At 46.1% G+C, this 18,444-nt stretch overlaps 1 protein-coding gene across 1 annotated transcript in view; it reads left to right on the top strand.

Moving 5' to 3' along the window:
* ADCY2 (adenylate cyclase 2) overlaps positions 995-18,444 on the top strand; it is a 462,350-nt gene continuing 444,900 nt past the window's right edge. Inside the window, exon 1 of the mRNA XM_018065622.1 lies at positions 995-1,224. Coding sequence (XP_017921111.1) covers positions 1,015-1,224 — 210 coding nt within the window. The 5' untranslated portion in view covers positions 995-1,014. The remainder of the gene's footprint in view (positions 1,225-18,444) is intronic.

The following is an 18,444-nucleotide window of genomic DNA, read 5'->3' as shown; positions in this document are numbered from 1 at the left end:
TGCATTGCGCACTTGGTGGGCTGTTCTCTGCCCCGGGGGTCCCCTCGCGCCCCAGCGCCTTCCTGCTCCCTGCAAGGAAGCCCCGGGCCCTGTAGATAGTCGGAAGGACCGTGAGAGCCCCCAAGCCCTCTGCGCAGAGTCGAAGAAAACGAGTAGGAACCCCCTACCCAGGGTGGAAACCCCCTACCCAGTAGGGGATGCGGAGAGGAGGCAACTCCTCCTTCGCGCGCCCGGAGAGGCAGTCCCGGCGGTCCTCTGAGCCGGAGGTACCGAAGAAGGCGAGGTCTCCTCCCGGCTCCGCCAAAGTGGGCAGGAAGGGGGGCACACCCAGCCCCCGCAGATCACTCAGGGCTGGGGCCGCCAGAGAGTGGGAGTGCCCCTTCTCACGGCTCTTGGAGCTAGTGGGGAGCAGTTAGGAGCCCCCGCATCGTCCCAGCGAGGTGGGAGGTGGGGGGCGGTACGGACAGGGGGAACCCCCCCCAACAAGGCCGCTCGCGGACCGCGTAGGGGACGGTGGGAGCACTCCCCCCACCACCCACCCCCCAGCTCAGGCGGCGACCGCGGAGGGAGGCGGCCCGCGCCGGGGCCGAGTGTGGGCGTGTCCAAGGGGCGGGCGCCCGGGTATCGGGGCGCGGCCGGTTCCTCCTCCCCAGCACCCGGCCCTCGGCCTCGTGCCGCCCCCAGCGCGCGCGGCCCCGCCGTCGGGGGGCGGCGGCGGCTGCGGCGGCGGGTGGAGGCCCGGGCTGCGCCGCGCGGGGTGGGGGGCAGAGGCGGGCCGAGCGCCCCTGTCGCGCCCGCCCCCTCCCGCGCGCTGGCGGCAGCGGCGCCGCCGGGAGCTGCCCCCGAGGCCGCCGCCCAGCCCCGGGGCGCCGAGCTCCGCCCGCGCCGGAGGCCCCTGCGCGCAGCTCGGAGCGCGTGGAGCCCGGGCCGGCCGAGGAGGCGCGCGGGTGGCACGCCGGCGGGCGGCGCAGCCCCGGCCGGGCGCGCTCGGCGGGCGCCCCGCGAGCCGCCCCGATGTGGCAGGAGGCGATGCGGCGGCGCCGCTACCTGCGGGACCGCGCCGAGGCGGCGGCGGGCGGCGGAGACGGGCTGCAGCGGTCCCGGGACTGGCTCTACGAATCCTACTACCGCATGAGCCAGCAGCACCCGCTCATCGTCTTCCTGCTGCTCATCGTCATGGGCGCCTGCCTCGCCCTGCTCGCCGTCTTCTTCGCGCTCCGCCTGGTGAGTGTCCTCTCCGCGCGCCCCCGGGGCCCCGGGAGGCGAGGGAAGGACCCGGCCCGGGGGCCTCCAGCCCCGAGGGCTGCCCCTCGGCCCGGGCGGCTCTCGGCCCCTCTCGGCCCGCCCGCGGCCGGCCCGGCTCGAGCGAGCCCTGCGGGCAGGAGAAAAGTTTTCCTTGGGAGGTTCTACCCCAAAATAAAAGTTGCCGGGGTGTGTGGACCAGGTGGACCGCCGCGGCGTGCGTTCTCCATCTCTGTGCGCCCGCCGGCAAACTCGCTGCGCTTTCCGCGCGGCATCCGCTCCAGCGGGTCTCATCCGAATCAGCACCGCGCCTCTCTTGGCGAGGCCGCTGCCCGGTGCCCGAGATGGCATTTTAGTTTGGATCGGACTTCATTTAAGTCTGTAGAAATCCTGCCTCGGGAAAGTGGTGAACGACGAGGAAAAAAAAAAAAAGAAAGAAAGACAAGTATTTATTATCCTACTTCGCCTTTAAATCTGGCAGGTTTAGTCCCATAGGCAGAGAGGTGGGGGTGTTGACCTGTTGTGAGCCTGCATCCTTTGAGTGTCTAAGTCACAAGCATTGGTGGACTGTCACCTTCCTATTTCTAGGGGGGTCGTGTATCGTGCCTGCTGTTTGGTACAGGTTACTCAACTGGGTTTCATCGCTGGGACCGCAGTGCAACTCTACAGCTGATGTCAGTTTTGCCAATTTGTATTTTTCAAGCAGGAGCCTTTGGCTCACTCCCTTAAGCAGTGAGAGGAAATCTGTAGATGGCGGTAACTTCCTGTTACTGATCTTTGTGTTGGTGTGGTTCAAACTTTTGCACCGCCTGTGATGTGTCTGTGCAGCTCGGGTGCCAACCATTGATTAATCAGTGAGATATTTTTGGTCAGTGGTTGATCTGGGGACGTCTGGGAGGAATGCTGTCTTTTTAGCACAGAATATAAACATGCACCTATATTTCTGTCCGCGGAGCAAAGGCGTGGGTGTGTGCCTTTATTTCACCACTGCGTGCAGAATCGCTGTCCTTGGTTTTTGGCAATTTATTCCTCATATCCTGAGCCAGATGGTGCTCAGATATTATGCATGGGAAAACTTGTTATCGTCATGGTTCTTTAAAAGATGAAGTTTGCCTTCTCCGCACAATTGTCAAAGGTGTTGTCTTCTCATGGAATTCAAAAAAATAAGGGAAAAAAAATTAGAAAGCAGAAGATCACGGATGCCACCGATCATAACTGGGTCTTATATTATGCAACACAGAACAGAGAGCACCTTCATTCTGCATTCTGGGTGTGAGTTCAGGGCAGTCTTCACAATCTTGCCAGCCTGCACTGCTTCCTGGAATGGCATTTTTTTTTTTTTTTTCCTCTTCTCACCACTTTTTAGGGCCAAGGAGGACTTGAGGAGAGACTTCTGCTCCGTCTCCTTGGCAAGCAGAGTCTCTGAAGGCATCTCCTGTTCATTACCATTCCTGCAGGGGAGAAAACACGTCCCTCTTCCTCTGCAAATCTGTTCTGCCAGGACATTGCTGCTTGTGATTCTGGCGAATCTGTAATTCAAAGCGTTCTGGCTGGTTCTCTTCTAAATGGAAGAGGAGGAGCAGGTGATGGCCTATTTATAGCGCCATTAATATATTTAAAGACAAGTGTGAAGTTCATGCCTCCCTGACACACACCACTTTGCTATGATAGGGATCTCTAACTTCTTAAACCTTGATGTAGCTTGAACGCATCGCTGTGCCCTGAGAGATTCAGTGCAGTCAGCTGGAAGCTCCCTTCTCTAATCTGCCTTTGATCTTTGGTTTCTCTACTCACTTCCTTTAGGGTTTCCAGGTGGCACTAGTGGTAAGGAACCCTGCCAGTGTAGGAGACGTAAGAGACGTGTGCTCAGTCCCTGGATGGGGAAGAGCCCCTGGAGGAGGAAAGGCAACCCACTCCCATATGCTTCCCTGGGAAATCCCATGGACAGAGGAGCCTGGCAGGGTGCCGTCCACAGGGTTGCAGAGAGTTGGACATGGCTGAAATGACGTAGCATGCACTTAATGCATCCAGTTGCTTTACATTCTGTTTCACGGGGAACAAATTTTGGAATGGCATCTTTTTGAAAAGTTTGCTCAGGCATCTTTATTTTTCTTGGTAAATCGATCATTCCCACAGTCTAGGCATTCAGCAAAATCACTTTAAGCAGAAAGCAAGCACTTCCCTTGGCGTGGCTGTAGCCCAGGGGGAGGTCCAGAGACGATGGAATGGGTCCTGTTCTCTGTTCTGCCTAAACCGTGCTCGGTCATGTCTGCTCTTTGTAAACCCCTCTAGGTGATGAGCTGCGCAGAAATGTTCCACAGTCAGGAAGGATAATGGGGTCTGGTGGAAAGGTGACCTTCAAGCGGGAGCTGGGGCTGCTGGGCTGGGTGGGAATTGGGAAACACCAGGGAGGAATGGATACTGTCCTCTGAAACTTGACCTTCAGAAGGACTGGATTGATTCTGAGGTCTGGACAGCTCGTTTCTATTTTGCTTTTAGTAATAACGTAAATAGCAGTTTCACTTTGCAAAACCATATTCTCTATCCCTGCCATTCAAGGTCAGGAGCTTTGGAAGGCAGTGCAGCAGTAACATAGGCCCATGCGCACAGGGGTTGGGGTGAGTTCATTTCTCAGAATGACCAGAGTGTGGCTTCCCAGAGATCTACCTCGGGAGACAGAAATAGCTGCTTGGGGTAGGCCCAGGTTTCCACCTTTACTAGAATTGCTAGGCTCTGATGTAATTCAGGAGCTCAGCAGATCTATTTTTGCTGCCTGTAATCTTGGACAGATTCCTTCTTTCCTATGAATCTGCCTGATTTTGATTTCCATTAGACTTCCACCAGTTCTTGTAGTAGGAAATGTCTGGCAACTTACTTCATGCACATCCATGGTCTCCTGGAACATTTGGATCACAAAATGATCCTAACATCATCTGAATACATGGTGATTTTTTTGCAATATGTAATTGCTTTTGCGTGAAGTGACTGGAAATACATCTTTTTAAAAAAGTAAGCTTTGTCTTGACTTTGTATTCCCCTTTGTTGTTGCAGTTCAGTCGCTTAGTTGTGTCCAACTCTTGGCTTCCCTATCCTTCATATATCCCAGAGTTTGCTCAAACTCATGTCCATTGAGTCAGTGATGCCATCCAACCATCTCATCCTCTGTCGTCCCCTTCACCTCCTGCCCTCAATCTTTCCCAGCATCAGAGTCTTTTCCAGTGAGTCGGCTCTTGGCATCAGGTGACCAAAGGATTGGAGCTTCAGCTCCCTAATTATGTTCCTGTAATTGACATTATTCACAAACCTCTCTCACTTAATTTCAGTCTATGGTCAACACATGGTTTTGCATCATTGATCATGAAGTTAAAGTAATCTGCAAAGTATTTTTATTATACTGTAAAAGTAAATTCTGAATTGAAACTTTACCATCTCGCTTAACAGCTTTTTTTTACATAAAAAGCTGTTAAATAGGTTTAACCTCATATTTGTTAAGAAATATCAAGACATGAAACCAGTAGCACATATGATACCATGACTTGAATTTTAATATCATATTTACTAATATGAAAAATACTTTCTTTTTGCTTATGGTGAAAGTTTTTGACGATACTTTGGGTATGCTGAACAAAATTAAATTGCCCCCTGGCATGAGACCCTGGAACTAATGAGACCAAACTTTTAAGTTCTAAGTCTTATGAGTTAACGTCATTGTCCAGGACTGGTTCTTATTACTAAATGCATGACAAACTCATCTCAGAATTAAATCCTCTCTCATTTATTATGTACAGAGCAGCCAACTTTTCTCAAAATTTGCCTGTCATAGTTAGGAAAGGTTGACATATTTTTTTAGTTTGTCAAATACCAGCTAGCTCCGGCCAGATTTGTTTTGGCTAAAATTTATGATTGGGGTGGTCAGTATTTCAACTGGAAAAATTTCATTCCTATACATTTAAAATAGTCAGATATTGCAATAAAACTGATTTTTTGGGTCTATTTTTTAGTACTGAAATCAAATAAGCTTTTATTAAATATGTAATACCTATGATTTTTCAGACTATGATCCACCCTCTTGCTTTTACTGTGACTGACTGTGCCAGCTCTTTCCAACGATGACCACAAGTACTTTATGACATGTCAGTTTTCCCAGCGTCAGGTGTTTTTTCTCAGGGCAGATATATCAGAGTGTTTCTTTTCTCTGTACATGGAGAAAGAACCTTAATTTTTCCAAAGCAAATAAATGAAACCAGTCATTGTAAAGGGAAATAGTTTTATGATTGCAGGGACTATTTCAGCGCCCCCAGTGGGTGGAAGAATCAAGAATCTTTTGACAAGAAAGTCAGTCTTTCACCCCTTTCTTGGGTAGTGGAAGGCTGGAGAAGGCAGATGAACATGTCTGACATCTCCTCTGAGGAGTAGGAAATTCTCTGTGTACTTTCTCCAGTCTAAGCATTCTGGAGCTGGGGGTGGGGGATGGGGAGGGAAAAGTGCATGCTCTCAGGAATTGGAGTGGAGGAAGTTAAAGGTACATCTTTCTGTGAATTTCTCTATCCATGCAGGAGACTTACTTGGCAGGTATTTGTAATCACAACCAGTAATTCAATAAGTCATTTTAATTATAACTTCGCTGTGGTATAAACAAAAGACAACAAAAACTGTCATTTTCTGCGGAAGCATTGGTTGCAGTTTACAGGCCCAGCAGGAAAAGACCTGCAAGCACCCTTTGGGTATTCAGTGTGGCCCTGCGGCTTGTGTGCTCAGTCCATCCATCAGGTCTGACTTTGTGACCCCTTGGACTGCAGCCCGCCAGGCTCCCGTGTACCTGGGATTCTCCAGGCAAGAATACTGGAGTGGGCTGCCGTTTCCTGCTCCAGGGTACTCTGGTTCTGCCTGTAACTCAGTGTTGGCATCAGCACCATCCACTGGACCATCCGCTCATTCTTCCTTCAGTGATGTTGATGGAGTGTCCGCTGGGACCAGCACTGGGGTGGGCATCCCCCCAGGTGGTGTTCCGTCCTGAAGCGGCTCATCTTTGACTCGCTGCCACTGGCCTCTCTGCTCTGGGTGGTCGGTCAGCCTGGGCTCCATCTGCAGCTGGTCCTCTCTAGCTTTGCTCTGTATCTTCCAGTGCGTCCAATGCGTCCCCTCACCTGGAAGCCTCCTCCTCCCTAGGCTGCGTGTCCAAGTTCAAGCTCTCCTCACGCTTCAGCAGTCTGTCCTGTGCTGGGCATTCCTATCTGTATCAGATGCCTGCAAAGCTCATCCATCCTTGTTGTTGTGGTTCAGCTGCTCAGTCATGTCAGTCCGACTCTTTGTGACCTCAGTGGACTGCAGAATGACAGGCTCCACTGTCCTCCACTATCTCTTGGACTTTGCTTAAATCCAAGAGTTGGTGATGCCATCCAACCATCTCATCCTCTGTCACCCTCTTCTCCTCCTGCCTTCAGTCTTTCCCAGCATCAGGGTCTTTTCCAATGAGTCAGCTCTTTGCATCAGGTGGCCAAATGATTGGAGCTTCAGCTTCAGCATTAGTCCTTCCAATGAATATTCAGGGTTGATTTCCTTCAAGATTGACTGGATTCATCTCCTGGAGCTCATTTATTTCATGAAATAATTTTCCCTCTCGACGACTGTTGTCTGACCTGCAGAATACTTTGTTGAGTTCATCTTGCTCCTCAACTAATTGTTGATTCTTTCAGGGAAGAAACTTAGCACCCCCAATATTTAATGCAGCACTAACCAGATGGAAGGTGTGTAATTAACATGTACAGTTTAGGGGATAGATATGTTTTCCTTAGCAGCTGTCATTCCCATCATGTGGCCTCTTGTTAAGAACATAAAACTGTCACTAGACCTGGATCTGGTCTCAGTGTTGCCACTTAGTGTTCCTGAAAAATTGATTTGTCTGCTGTGGACTGAAATGAATAACACAACCAGGCTCAGGGAGTTCGTTTGGGAACTGAGTAAAATGGACCCTGTGGACATTTAGCACAGAGCCGGGCACCCATTTTAGCTACAACAGATGTGGTCATTTTTGTTATTATATTTGCAGCCCCCAGGGTTCTCCTTGGTAGGGGCTCCCATAGATGTATTTCAGGCTGACAACTAAATGAGTACTAGAATTTTAAAACCTAGGTATAAAAAATGGGATGTTTTTCTATTTACATGATAAGTATGAATATAGCTTTGAATTAGTTTATAAAAAATAATCAAGAATCATAGATAGTTTAATTAAAGTAATATTTTGACTCATTACCAGTCTCTAGCACTAAAATTCTGCCAAATTGACACTTGAATTGACGTTTGTATTTTTTAATTCTGTTAGCTTTGGATAATGTTATATAAATGAACAAGAGTGATAAGATAATATTTACCACGGCTTCCTTGGTAGCTCAGCTGTAAAGAATCTGCCTGCAATGCAGTAGACCCTGGTTCGATTCCTGGGTTGGGAAGATCTGCTGGAGAAGGGGTAGGTTACACACTCCAGTGTTCTTGGGCTTCCCTTGTGGCTCAGCTGGTAAAGAATCCACCTGCAATGTGGGAGACCTGGGCTTGATTGCTAAGTTGGGAAGATCCCCTGGAGAAGGGAAAGGCCACCCACTCCAGTATTCTGGTCTAGAGAATTCCATGGACTATATAGTCCATGGGGTTGTAAAGAGTCAGACATGACTTAGTGACTTTCACTTATGCTCCCTGGCGTCAAACTGTCGATAGGAAATTAACACACATCTGGCAGTTTTGGTTTGCAGCCCCCCAGTGCATTCGGGAAGAGAGAAAAGGGTTGTTCAATCAGCTCATGTGTTTGATCCATTTGGCCCAGTTAAGACTGCGATAATGTTGCTTCAGTGCCCTCTTTGTATAAGGATCCAGTAAAAACCACAGACCACTTGACCGGCCTCTTGAGAAACCTATATGCAGGTCAGGAAGCAACAGTTAGAACTGGACATTTTTGTTATTGGAACAACAGACTGGTTCCAAATAGGAAAAGGAGTACGTCAAGGCTGTATATTGTCACCCTGCTTATTTAACTTATATGCAGAGTACATCAGGAGACATGCTGAGCTGGAAGAAGCACAAGCTGGAGTCAAGATTGCTGGGAGAAATATCAATAACCTCAGATATACAGATGACACCACCCTTATGGCAGAAAGTGAAGAGGAGCGAAAAAGCCTCTTGATGAAAGTGAAAGAGCACAGTGAAAAGTTGGCTTAAAGCTCAACATTCAGAAAACGAAGATCATGGCATCTGGTCCCATCACTTCATGGGAAATAGATGGGGAAACAGTGGAAACAGTGTCAGACTTTATTTTGGGGGGCTCCAAAATCACTGCAGATGGTGATTGCAGCCATGAAATTAAAAGACGCTTACTCCTTGGAAGGAAAGTTATGACCAACCTAGATAGCATATTCAAAAGCAGAGACATTATTTTGCCAACAAAGTTCCATCTAGTCAAGTGGTCATGTGTGGATGTGAGAGTTGGACTGTGAAGAAAGCTGAGCGCCGAAGAATCGATGCTTTTGAACTGTGGTGTTGGAGAAGACTCTTGAGAGTCCCCTGGACTGCAAGAAGATCCAACCAGTCCATTCTGAAGGAGATCAGTCCTGGGTGTTCTTTGAAAGGAATGATGCTAAAGCTGAAACTCCAGTACTTTGGTGACCTCATGCGAAGAGTTGACTCATTGGAAAAGACTCTGATGCCTGGGAGGGATTGGGGGCAGGAGGAGAAGGGGACAACAGAGGATGAGATGGCTGGATGGCATCACCGACTTGATGGACGTGAGTCTGAGTGAACTCTGGGAGTTGGTGATGGACAGGGAGGCCTGGCATGCTGCGATTCATGCGGTTGCAAAGAGTCAGACACGCCTGAGTGACTGAACTGAACTGAAAAACTGCAAAGATGGGAGCCCAGAGAGATTTGCAGTTTGGAGGTTCACATTACAAATCATCATGTCACTTGGGCTTACGCTTCCATCCCCAGGTGCCAGCTTCAAGAGAGAGTGATGGGCAGAGTAGAGAACCCCAGCCTAAAAATCCCCTTGAGCAGCTTTGCCGGCCAGCTTTCTGATTCTGCCCAGGGCCCTGGAACAGCAGTGCCAGGACAGAGGGGGCAAGACCACAGACCTGGGTTGCTCCTCTATCGCTGTTAAGGATGCGGAAGTCCAGCTGTATCTCAAGAGCTGAACCGAATCCTTTTAAAAACCTGGTGCTTGAAATGGAAAATTGCAGTTATTAATGCAATTAAAATCTACTGAGTGAATAATTTATTGCATTGGAAACATACAAATATAAAGTACCATAGCTTCTTCTTAGAACTTGAAATTCTTGACAGGATTTCTCAAGATGATGACTATTTTCAGAGAGGAGCTTATGAATAAGTCCAGTGTCTAGGGTTTCCACCTTTCAGAAGGTTCCTGCTGGAGACAGTGGTAGACCACGCAGGGCTCTGGTGATGAGAGCCCTGACTGAGAGTTTAAGAATGAGAATGTCTCTCCACTTCTACCAGTGTCCTTTACTATCCCTCAGACATAATGATCTGGGGACAGCATGGCCAGGACAAGTGTAATATCACAGGTGCAGGATTCCATTCCTGTGGGCTTACTGCAAAGATTGAATTATTGCCTGTGTATTTTAACGGACTGTATTATCTTTTAAGCTGTATAAAAAAGGGGAAATAATTACGATTTCAAGCTACTAGTGATCTGTGGATATTAGGAAAGAATGGAAGTTTTAGACTGGTGCATCAGTAGAACAAAAGCCATATGATATTAAAAATGAGGAGGATAGGAAATTGGATGAATAAAAATGAAAGAGGTAATGAAGAAATGTTAGCATAGTTCAGACATACGGTTGATCTAACATCTACTCTTTCCCAGTTGTTGACTTGCAGTTCATTCAAACCTATAACACCCATGTTCTTCAGAATTGGACATTAGGTGCACAGAATGGAATTTATCATTTGGCTAATTTAATTAAACTTTGATTATTGAGCTCAATTTTCACTGATATGTTTGTTTGTTTACACTAAAACTAAGCACCCGTGTCCCCAGTCCAAACTAGAATACCCCAGTAATATCTACCAGTCTGTACACTTCACCTCTCATTTCCCTACCAACCCTCAGAAGTGGACTTCATCTGCACTTTTTGTGATTTCTTTCTGTTCATTTTATCCATTTTGTCATACATGCCTATATATGGCGTTTGTGCGGTATAAGATAGTGATCAAGATCCATTTACATGCTTTTCTCTTGTGGAGAACTGATTTTTACATATCCATGTTAGTTACTTCTTTCACCATATCTGATACAAATCAAAATTCCATATACAAGTGGTTTGTTATGGGTTATCTTTTCTGCTCCAGTGGTTAAGTTTTTTCTTTTTTAAATACACATGCGCAGAGTATAACTAATAAAGCTTTATAATAAGTATTTATATTGGGCAAGGGAAATAACATTCAACTTTTTGAAAAGCTTTTTGGTTATTCTTGACTTTTTCTTCTTCTGTACAAACTTTACAGTTAACTTATTTTAACCTCAATATAAAAAAACTCAAGTAGGATCTTGTTAGTGTTAATCTATCGATTCATTGCTGGGAATTCATATTTTGTGATATTAAATTTTTCTATCCATGAACATGGGCTATCTCTCCATTCACTTATGTGGTTCAGTAATGTTTTATAGTTTTCCATAAGTTGTTCTTACTCATTGATACCAAAGGATATTATGTATTTTATTGCTTACTGTAAATTGTATTTTAAAAATTATGAAACTGGGAATTTCTATCCTTTTGTTATGACCAACCTAGATAACATATTAAAAAGCAGAAACATTACTTTGCCAACAAAGGTCCATCTAGTCAAGGCTATGGTTTTCCCAGTGGTCATGTATGGATGTGAGAGTTGGACTGTGAAGAAAGCTGAGCGCTGAAGAATTGATGCTTTTGAACTGTGGTGTTGGAGAAGACTCTTGAGAGTCCCTTGGACTGCGGGGAGATCCCACCAGTCCATTCTAAAGGAGATCAGTCCTGGGTGTTCATTGGAAGGACTGATGCTGAAGCTGAAACTCTAATACTTTGGCCACCTCATGCGAAGAGTTGACTCATTGGAAAAGACCCTGATGCTGGGAAAGATTGGGGGCAGGAGGAGAAGAGGATGACAGAGGATGAGATGGCTGGCTGGCATCACTGACTCGATGGACATGAGTTTGAGTAAACTCCAGGAGTTGGTGATGGACATGGAGGCCTGGCGTGCTGCAATTCATGGGGTCGCAAAGAGTCAGACACAACTGAGCGACTGAACTGAAGTGAACTGATTCTTTTGTTGATGCTGTAAAAGAATATAATTTAATTTTGGATATTATTTTATATTTATACAACTTATCATATCCTTTCTGTTACTAGTGACTGAAATGCAGATATTTTCAGCTTCTCTACACAGACAATCATATCATCTGCAAATCAGTTCAGTTCAGTTGCTCAGTCATGTCTGATTCTTTGCAATCCATGGATTGCAGCATGCCAGGCCTCCCTGTCCACCACCAACCCCTGGAGTTTGCTCAGACTCATGTCCATTGAGTCGGTGATGCTACCCAACCAACTCATCCTCTGTCACCCTCTTCTCCTCCTGCCTTCAATATTTCCCAGCATTAGGGTTTTTTCCAGTGAGTCAGTTCTTTGGATTAGGTGGCCAAAGTATTGGAGCTTCAGCTTCAGCATCAGTCCTTCCAGTGAACACCCAGGACTGATCTCCTTCAGGATTGACCTCCTTGCAGTCCAGGGGACTCTCAAGAGTCTTCTCCAACACCACAGTTCAAAAGCATCAATTCTTCAGCACTCAGCTTTGTTTATGGTGCAACTCTCACATCCATACATGACTACTGGTAAAAACCATAGCTTTGACCAGACAGACCTTTGTCAGCAAAGTAATGTCTCTGTTTTTTAATATGCTGTCTAGGTTTGACATAGCTTTTCTTCCAGGGAGCAAGCATCTTTTAATTTCATGGCTGCCGTCACCATCTGCAGTGATTTAGGAGCCCAAGAAAATACAGTCTGTTACTGTTTCTATTGTCCCCATAATGGAAACATTCTATTGTTTCCATGTTTGCCGTGATGTGATGGGACTGGATGTCATGATCTTAGTTTTGGAATGTTTTTAGTTTATCTGCAAGTACTGAGAGTTTTATTTTATTTTGTCCAATACATTTTTTTTTCCATTTCTGTATCTTGTATTATTATGTTGGCCTGAAACTAATGTGCTGTTGACAAAACTGGTGATTGTGGGTGCCCTTGCCTTTTTTCTGGTTTTAAATAGAATTCCTTAATAGTTTATTCATTTAAGATGATGCTGGTTATAGATTTTTTTTTTTTGCTGGTTATAGATTTTTATAGATATCCTTTGACATTCCTTTTGGTTAATTTATAGAAAAAGTTTAAATATGATTGTTTCAGTTCAGTTCAGTTGCTCAGTCGTGTCCGACTCTTTGTGACCCCATGAACTGCAGCGCACCAGGCCTCCTTGTCCATCACCAACTCCTGGAGTTCACTCAAACTCACGTCCATTGAGTCAGTGATGCCATCCAGCCATCTCATCCTCTGTCATCCCCTTCTCCTCCTGCCCCCAATCCCTCCTGGCATCAGGGTCTTTTCCAATGAGTCAGCTCTCCGCATGAGGTGGCCAAAGTATTGGAGTTTCAGCCTCAGCATCATTCCTTCCAAAGAACACCCAGGACTGATCTCCTTCAGAATGGACTGGTTGGATCTCCTTGCAGTCCAAGGGACTCTCAAGAGTCTTCTCCAACACCACAGTTCAACAGCATCAATTCTTTGGCGCTCAGCTTTCTTCACAGTCCAACTCTCACATCCATACATGACCACTGGAAAAACCATAGCCTTGACTAGACGGATCTTTGTTGGCAAAGTAATGTGTTTGCTTTTGAATATGCTGTCTAGGTTGGTCATAACTTTCCTTCCAAGGAGTAAGCATCTTTTAATTTCATGGCTGCAATCACCGTCTGCAGTGATTTTGGAGCCCCCCAAAATAAAGTCTGACACTGTTTCCACTGTTTCCCCATCTATTTCCCATGAAGTGATGGGACCAGATGCCATGATCTTCGTTTTCTGAATGTTGAGCTTTAAGCCAACTTTTCACTGTGCTCTTTCACTTTCATCAAGAGGCTTTTTCGCTCCTCTTCACTTTCTGCCATACGGGTGGTGTCACCTGCATATCTGAGGTTACTGATATTTCTCCCGGCAATCTTGATTCCGGCTTGTGCTTCTTCCAGCTCAGCATGTCTCCTGATGTACTCTGCATAGAAGTTAAATAAGCAGGGTGACAATATACAGCCTTGACTACTCCTTTTCCCATTTGGAACCAGTCTGGTTTTCCAGCAGAGGAACCAGAGTTCAAATTGCCAACATCCGCTGGATCATCGATAAAGCAAGAGATTTCCAGAAAAACATCTATTTCTGCTTTATTGACTATGCCCAAGGCTTTGACTGTGTGGATCACAATAAACTGTGGAAAATTCTGAAAGAGATGGGAATACCAGACCACCTGACCTGCCTCTTAAGAAACCTATATGTAGGTCAGGAAGCAACAGTTAGAACTGGACATGGAACAACAGACTGGTTTCAAGTATGATTGTTTAGTTTTACCAAACTGAGATAATCAAAAGGTTTTTTGATGTGTTTTAAAGTCAGTGTAGTGAATTATAATTTTCTATTACTGAGAATTTTTTATATTCATGATAAAAATACAGTTTTTATGATATATCTTCTAAAATGTTGGATGTGAAGTGCTAACATTTTAAGGTTTTTGCTGACATAGTCTTTGGTAAAATGAATTTGGAATATTTCTTTATCAGATTGGCATTTTTCTTTTTTGTAAGTTTTTCTGGTCTTAAAAGTCAGGGAGTATGCCTTTATTTTTAGTTTCCTAAAAGTTTTCATTATGTTAGAAAGAGTTGAAAGAATTTACTTAGAAAACCACATGGGTTTGTTGCTTTCTTTGAAGAGAGATTTTAAAATTTTTGCTTTAGCATCTTTGATAATAATAGGATTATAGTATTTCTAACTTTATTTCTTGAGTCAGTTTCAATTAGCCTTTTCTAAGACACTTTGCATTTCATCCCAATTCTGAAGTGTGATGGTAATATTTGATAATACTTAGATGCTTTCTTTTTTTTAACTTAATCTTACTAGATGTCTGTTTTGTCTTAACTTTTTACAAAAAAAATTGTCTGTTTTGATACACTGTGTTGCATTTTTGCTTTCTGTCTTCATTACCTCTGTGTCAATCAAAACATATTAGATTATGATATGCTATGGAAACAAACAACTCCAGAGTCTTAGTAGCTTAACACAACAAAGGTTTATATTTTGTTTGAGCTGCACAGTAAATGTGAGTCAGCAGAGGAATTCTCTCACATCAGTTACGCAGAGATTTAGAATGAAGGAAGCTGCATCCCACAGCATCCTTCCTTCCTTGATTGCTGTGTTGTTGTTGTATAGTTGCTAAGTTGTGTCTGACCTGTGACCCCATGCAGCACGCTAGGCTTCTCTGTCCTTCACTGTCTCCCGGAGATGCTCAAACTCATGTCCTGTGAGTTGGTGCCATCCAACCATCTCGTCCTCTGTCATCCCCTTCTCTTGCCTTCAATCTTTTCCAGCCTCAGGGTCTTTTCTAGTGAGTCGGCTCTTTGCACCAGGTGGCCAGAATATTAGAGCTTCAGCTTCAGTATCTGTCCTTCCACTGAATATAATACACTAGGGAAGAAAAGAGTGCTTCTCTCTGGCAACTGACATCATCCGCATGGAAGTGCCCCATCACTTTCATTTTTCATTGACCAGACTTCAGTGTTCTAGTTATCTGTTGCTGCATAAAACCCCCCACGTGTTTAGTGATTGAGAACATTCACATATTTTACTTTCCTCCTGAATCAGCAGTTTGGCAATGGTAGGTCAACCCTGCTCCCGGTGGCTTCCCACACCAGAGGCAGACTTCTTGCAGCATGTCCTGGCCAGTGTGGGGCAGGAGGGGGGCTCTGCTCACCTGGGCTGGGCTGTAGGAATCCTCCTCATGACAGATGCTTCTTTAACCGTTACACCATGGAAAGAAAGTGCCAGCAGCCTCACAGTGGCTTTTACGTGCCTCTGCCTGGGAGAGAAACACTTCACTTTTATTCTTTTTTTTTTTTTGCTCAAAATGGCTGCTTGGAACATCAAAAGAGGTTAGAAGGTGAATCCAGAAGGAACCCAGAAGAAAGAAATAGGAAGTATTTTGGAAAGTCCCTGACCACCACATTTTCTTTCTATTTGGTTGGCCCCAAACTTTCTTTGGGTTTTTCCATTGTGGAAACTCGTGAACGAATGTTTGGGCCAACTCAGTGCTTGCTTTGGGCTTCCACTGTTCTTTTGCAGATTTCTGCAGTGGGATCTTTAGTTCATCAGTTTTCAGCCTCCTTTCTTTGCGTGAACCTTGGCAGCAGCAGGGAGCCTTGAATCAGTGCAGTCAGGGCTTGTGGGGATCTCCAAAAGCAGAGCTTGCGCACCCATCAGGGGAGCCCCATCTGGACGGTCTCTAGTGGGGACCCTGGTCTGGCTGACCTACTTGGTGTCCTGCACGTGGAGCACAGAGCTGGGCCGGCTGGGCCCCATCAGGCTCCTCCCTGCGTGTCTCAGCCTCATCTGATCCTGCACGTCGCCCTTCCTGGGGCGGCTTGGCGTCTGCCTCTAAGATCTTGGGCAGGCCTCTCCAAAGGAAGGTCTGCTCTCACTCGGGAGCATTCCGGGAAGAGATTCTGGTGAGGACTTGCTCCATGTCGCCCTCCCAGTTCTGCCACAAATTCTTCTTCTATTCAACTCTAAGAGAGAGCCGTGGAGGGAAAGCGGATCCAAGAAATGGCAACTCCCAGTAAGGCCAAGCTGACGAAAGGGTGACTGAGTCCACCTTGTAAGATGACCAGTTTCCCTCTGAGCACCACTTTTTCTGCACAGTACGGGTTTGCTCATGGGAAGACTTTTGGAGTTTTTCAGGATTATTTTGCATTTTGCCTTTAGATCTATGACCCATTCTTCCCCAGTAGCTCAGTTGGTAAAGAATCTGCTTGCAATGCAGGAGACCCTGGTTTGATTCCTGGGTCAGGAAGATCCTCGGGAGAAGGGACAGGCTGCCCACTCCAGTCTTCCTGGGCTTCCACGGTGGCTCAGTTGATAAAAGAATCTGCCTGCAGTGTGGGAGACCTGGGTTTGATCTCTGGGTTGGGAAGATCCCCTGGAGGAGGGAATGGGAACCCACTCCAGCATCTTGGCCTCAAGAATCCCATGGACAGAGGAGCCTGGCGGGCTACATCCATGGGCTCACAAACAGTCAGAGATGACTGAATCACTGATACTATTGATGAAATTAAATGTGGAGGAGGTAGACCGAGGAGAGAGAGGAGAGATGGTGTGCAGGAGGGAGGAGGACAGACTCAGGGTGGGGGGCGCCTGAGGGGCTGCAGTCCACGGGGTTGGAAAGAGTCCGACATGACTGAGCAACTAAACAGCAACAACAGAAACATATTTTACGGTAGAGTGTCCTTTGCCATCTAAGAGGAAAACAGTACTGTTTAACAAAAAGAATGAAAAACACACGTGGAAAATATGGAAAATATACATAATCTGTTGCTCCATGGAAGAGCCTCCAAGAAACAAGGCTGTTGTTATATGATAAAGAGAAGCAATGGGTGTTTAATAGGCCTGGCAGTTTGACTCCCTCCCAAATTAAATGCACTGATCAGAGAAAGATGAAACATTCCTGGAGAGTGATGGGAACCCATTATCATGACAGTAGGTAATGGGACGCTTGCGGTCTTCCTTTTAAAGGCGTGTTAACACATTTAGTTTGCATTGTATGGTGACTTTTAAAAAATCTTTTTAAAGCCATGTCTTAAAGGCATTTCTGTACATTTTATTTAGTTTGTGTACCATGGTACATTTTTTATTTCCATGAAGGGAGGAGGGGTTGGGCTGCATAAACATATTTAATTTAGATCGACAGTGTTTTCACTGTTTTCGTTCACTTTATTTTCAGCTGCTCTTACTTGTTTTATACACTGAATTTTGAAAACTCAGCTATTTCATAAAAGAGTAGCCACGGGTGAGCTGCTGCGGCTTCGTTCTCCTTCCTGTCCGCGGGGGCTGGAATAAGGGGGGCGAGGGTGTGTAATTCAAGGTCTGAGGGCGTTCCACTGTTTCATTTACTTATTCACCTTAAGAAAAACGCATGATCCAAATGCAGGGCTAGGAAAGAATGTGGTTTATAAGCTTATACATTTTCAATGAATACGCTACTGTTGTTGTTGGTTTTTTTTTTTCCCCCTTTGCCCCCCCTTTACAAAAGATTCTATTTAGTAGAGCAGTCCATACTAAGACTTGTTTGGAGTTAAGGTTCAAAAGGCGAACGCAGAATAAATTGACGGCTGTTCTCTTTCTGGAAGAGCCCGGATTCTTCAGAGGGCTCAGGTTTTGCAGTGGTCAGGGGCCACTGGCCTTGTGAGCAGAGACTGACTGTCTGAAGCCACGGGCCATCTGGGAACGGGCCTCCCTGCCCGGGTTGGGGACAGGACTTCAAAGCTGGGGGGAGTCCTTCTCCGGGGCGTGGGGTGACCCAGGCAATGCCACGCATCCGGTAAGCAGGGATACTAGATGCCCTCGGGTCCTTTTAGGATGGAGAGGCCTTTGTCTGCCCTTCTTCCCTAGACGTACATTCACAGTCCTAGTTGACGCTGGGTGAGCATGGAGGTGTATGTATCCTTTGAGACTAGAAGCTTGGGTCTTTTGTTGTTCTGATTTTGAAGGAAATAAAGCATTTCTGTGGGGCCCTAAAAATATTAGGGGACCAATGTCCACTGTGCCTAGTGGAGAGGTCGCCCTGCAGCCCAGACTAGTGGGCTGTCTGGGATCAAGACCCTGATGGTTAAAAAAAAAAAAAAAAGAGAGAGAGAGCTGCCAGTATTTAAACCCCAAACCCATATCAAATCTTATTATATAATGTTCCTGGCTCACCAAGGCATTGGGTCTTTCCCTTGTTCACGGTTGGATCTTTGAGCAGAGAAATGTAAGGAAAGCGGCTATGGGCTGTATACTTCATCCTCCTCTTCCCATAAGGACACAGGTCACAGGTCACAGCTTCTCTGTGCCTTTAGCTACTGATTTTCACTTGATGGGCTTC

Source organism: Capra hircus, chromosome 20, assembly GCF_001704415.2.
Source record: "Capra hircus breed San Clemente chromosome 20, ASM170441v1, whole genome shotgun sequence".
Taxonomy (NCBI): Eukaryota; Metazoa; Chordata; class Mammalia; order Artiodactyla; family Bovidae; genus Capra; species Capra hircus.
This window is presented reverse-complemented; position numbering and strand designations above follow the sequence as displayed.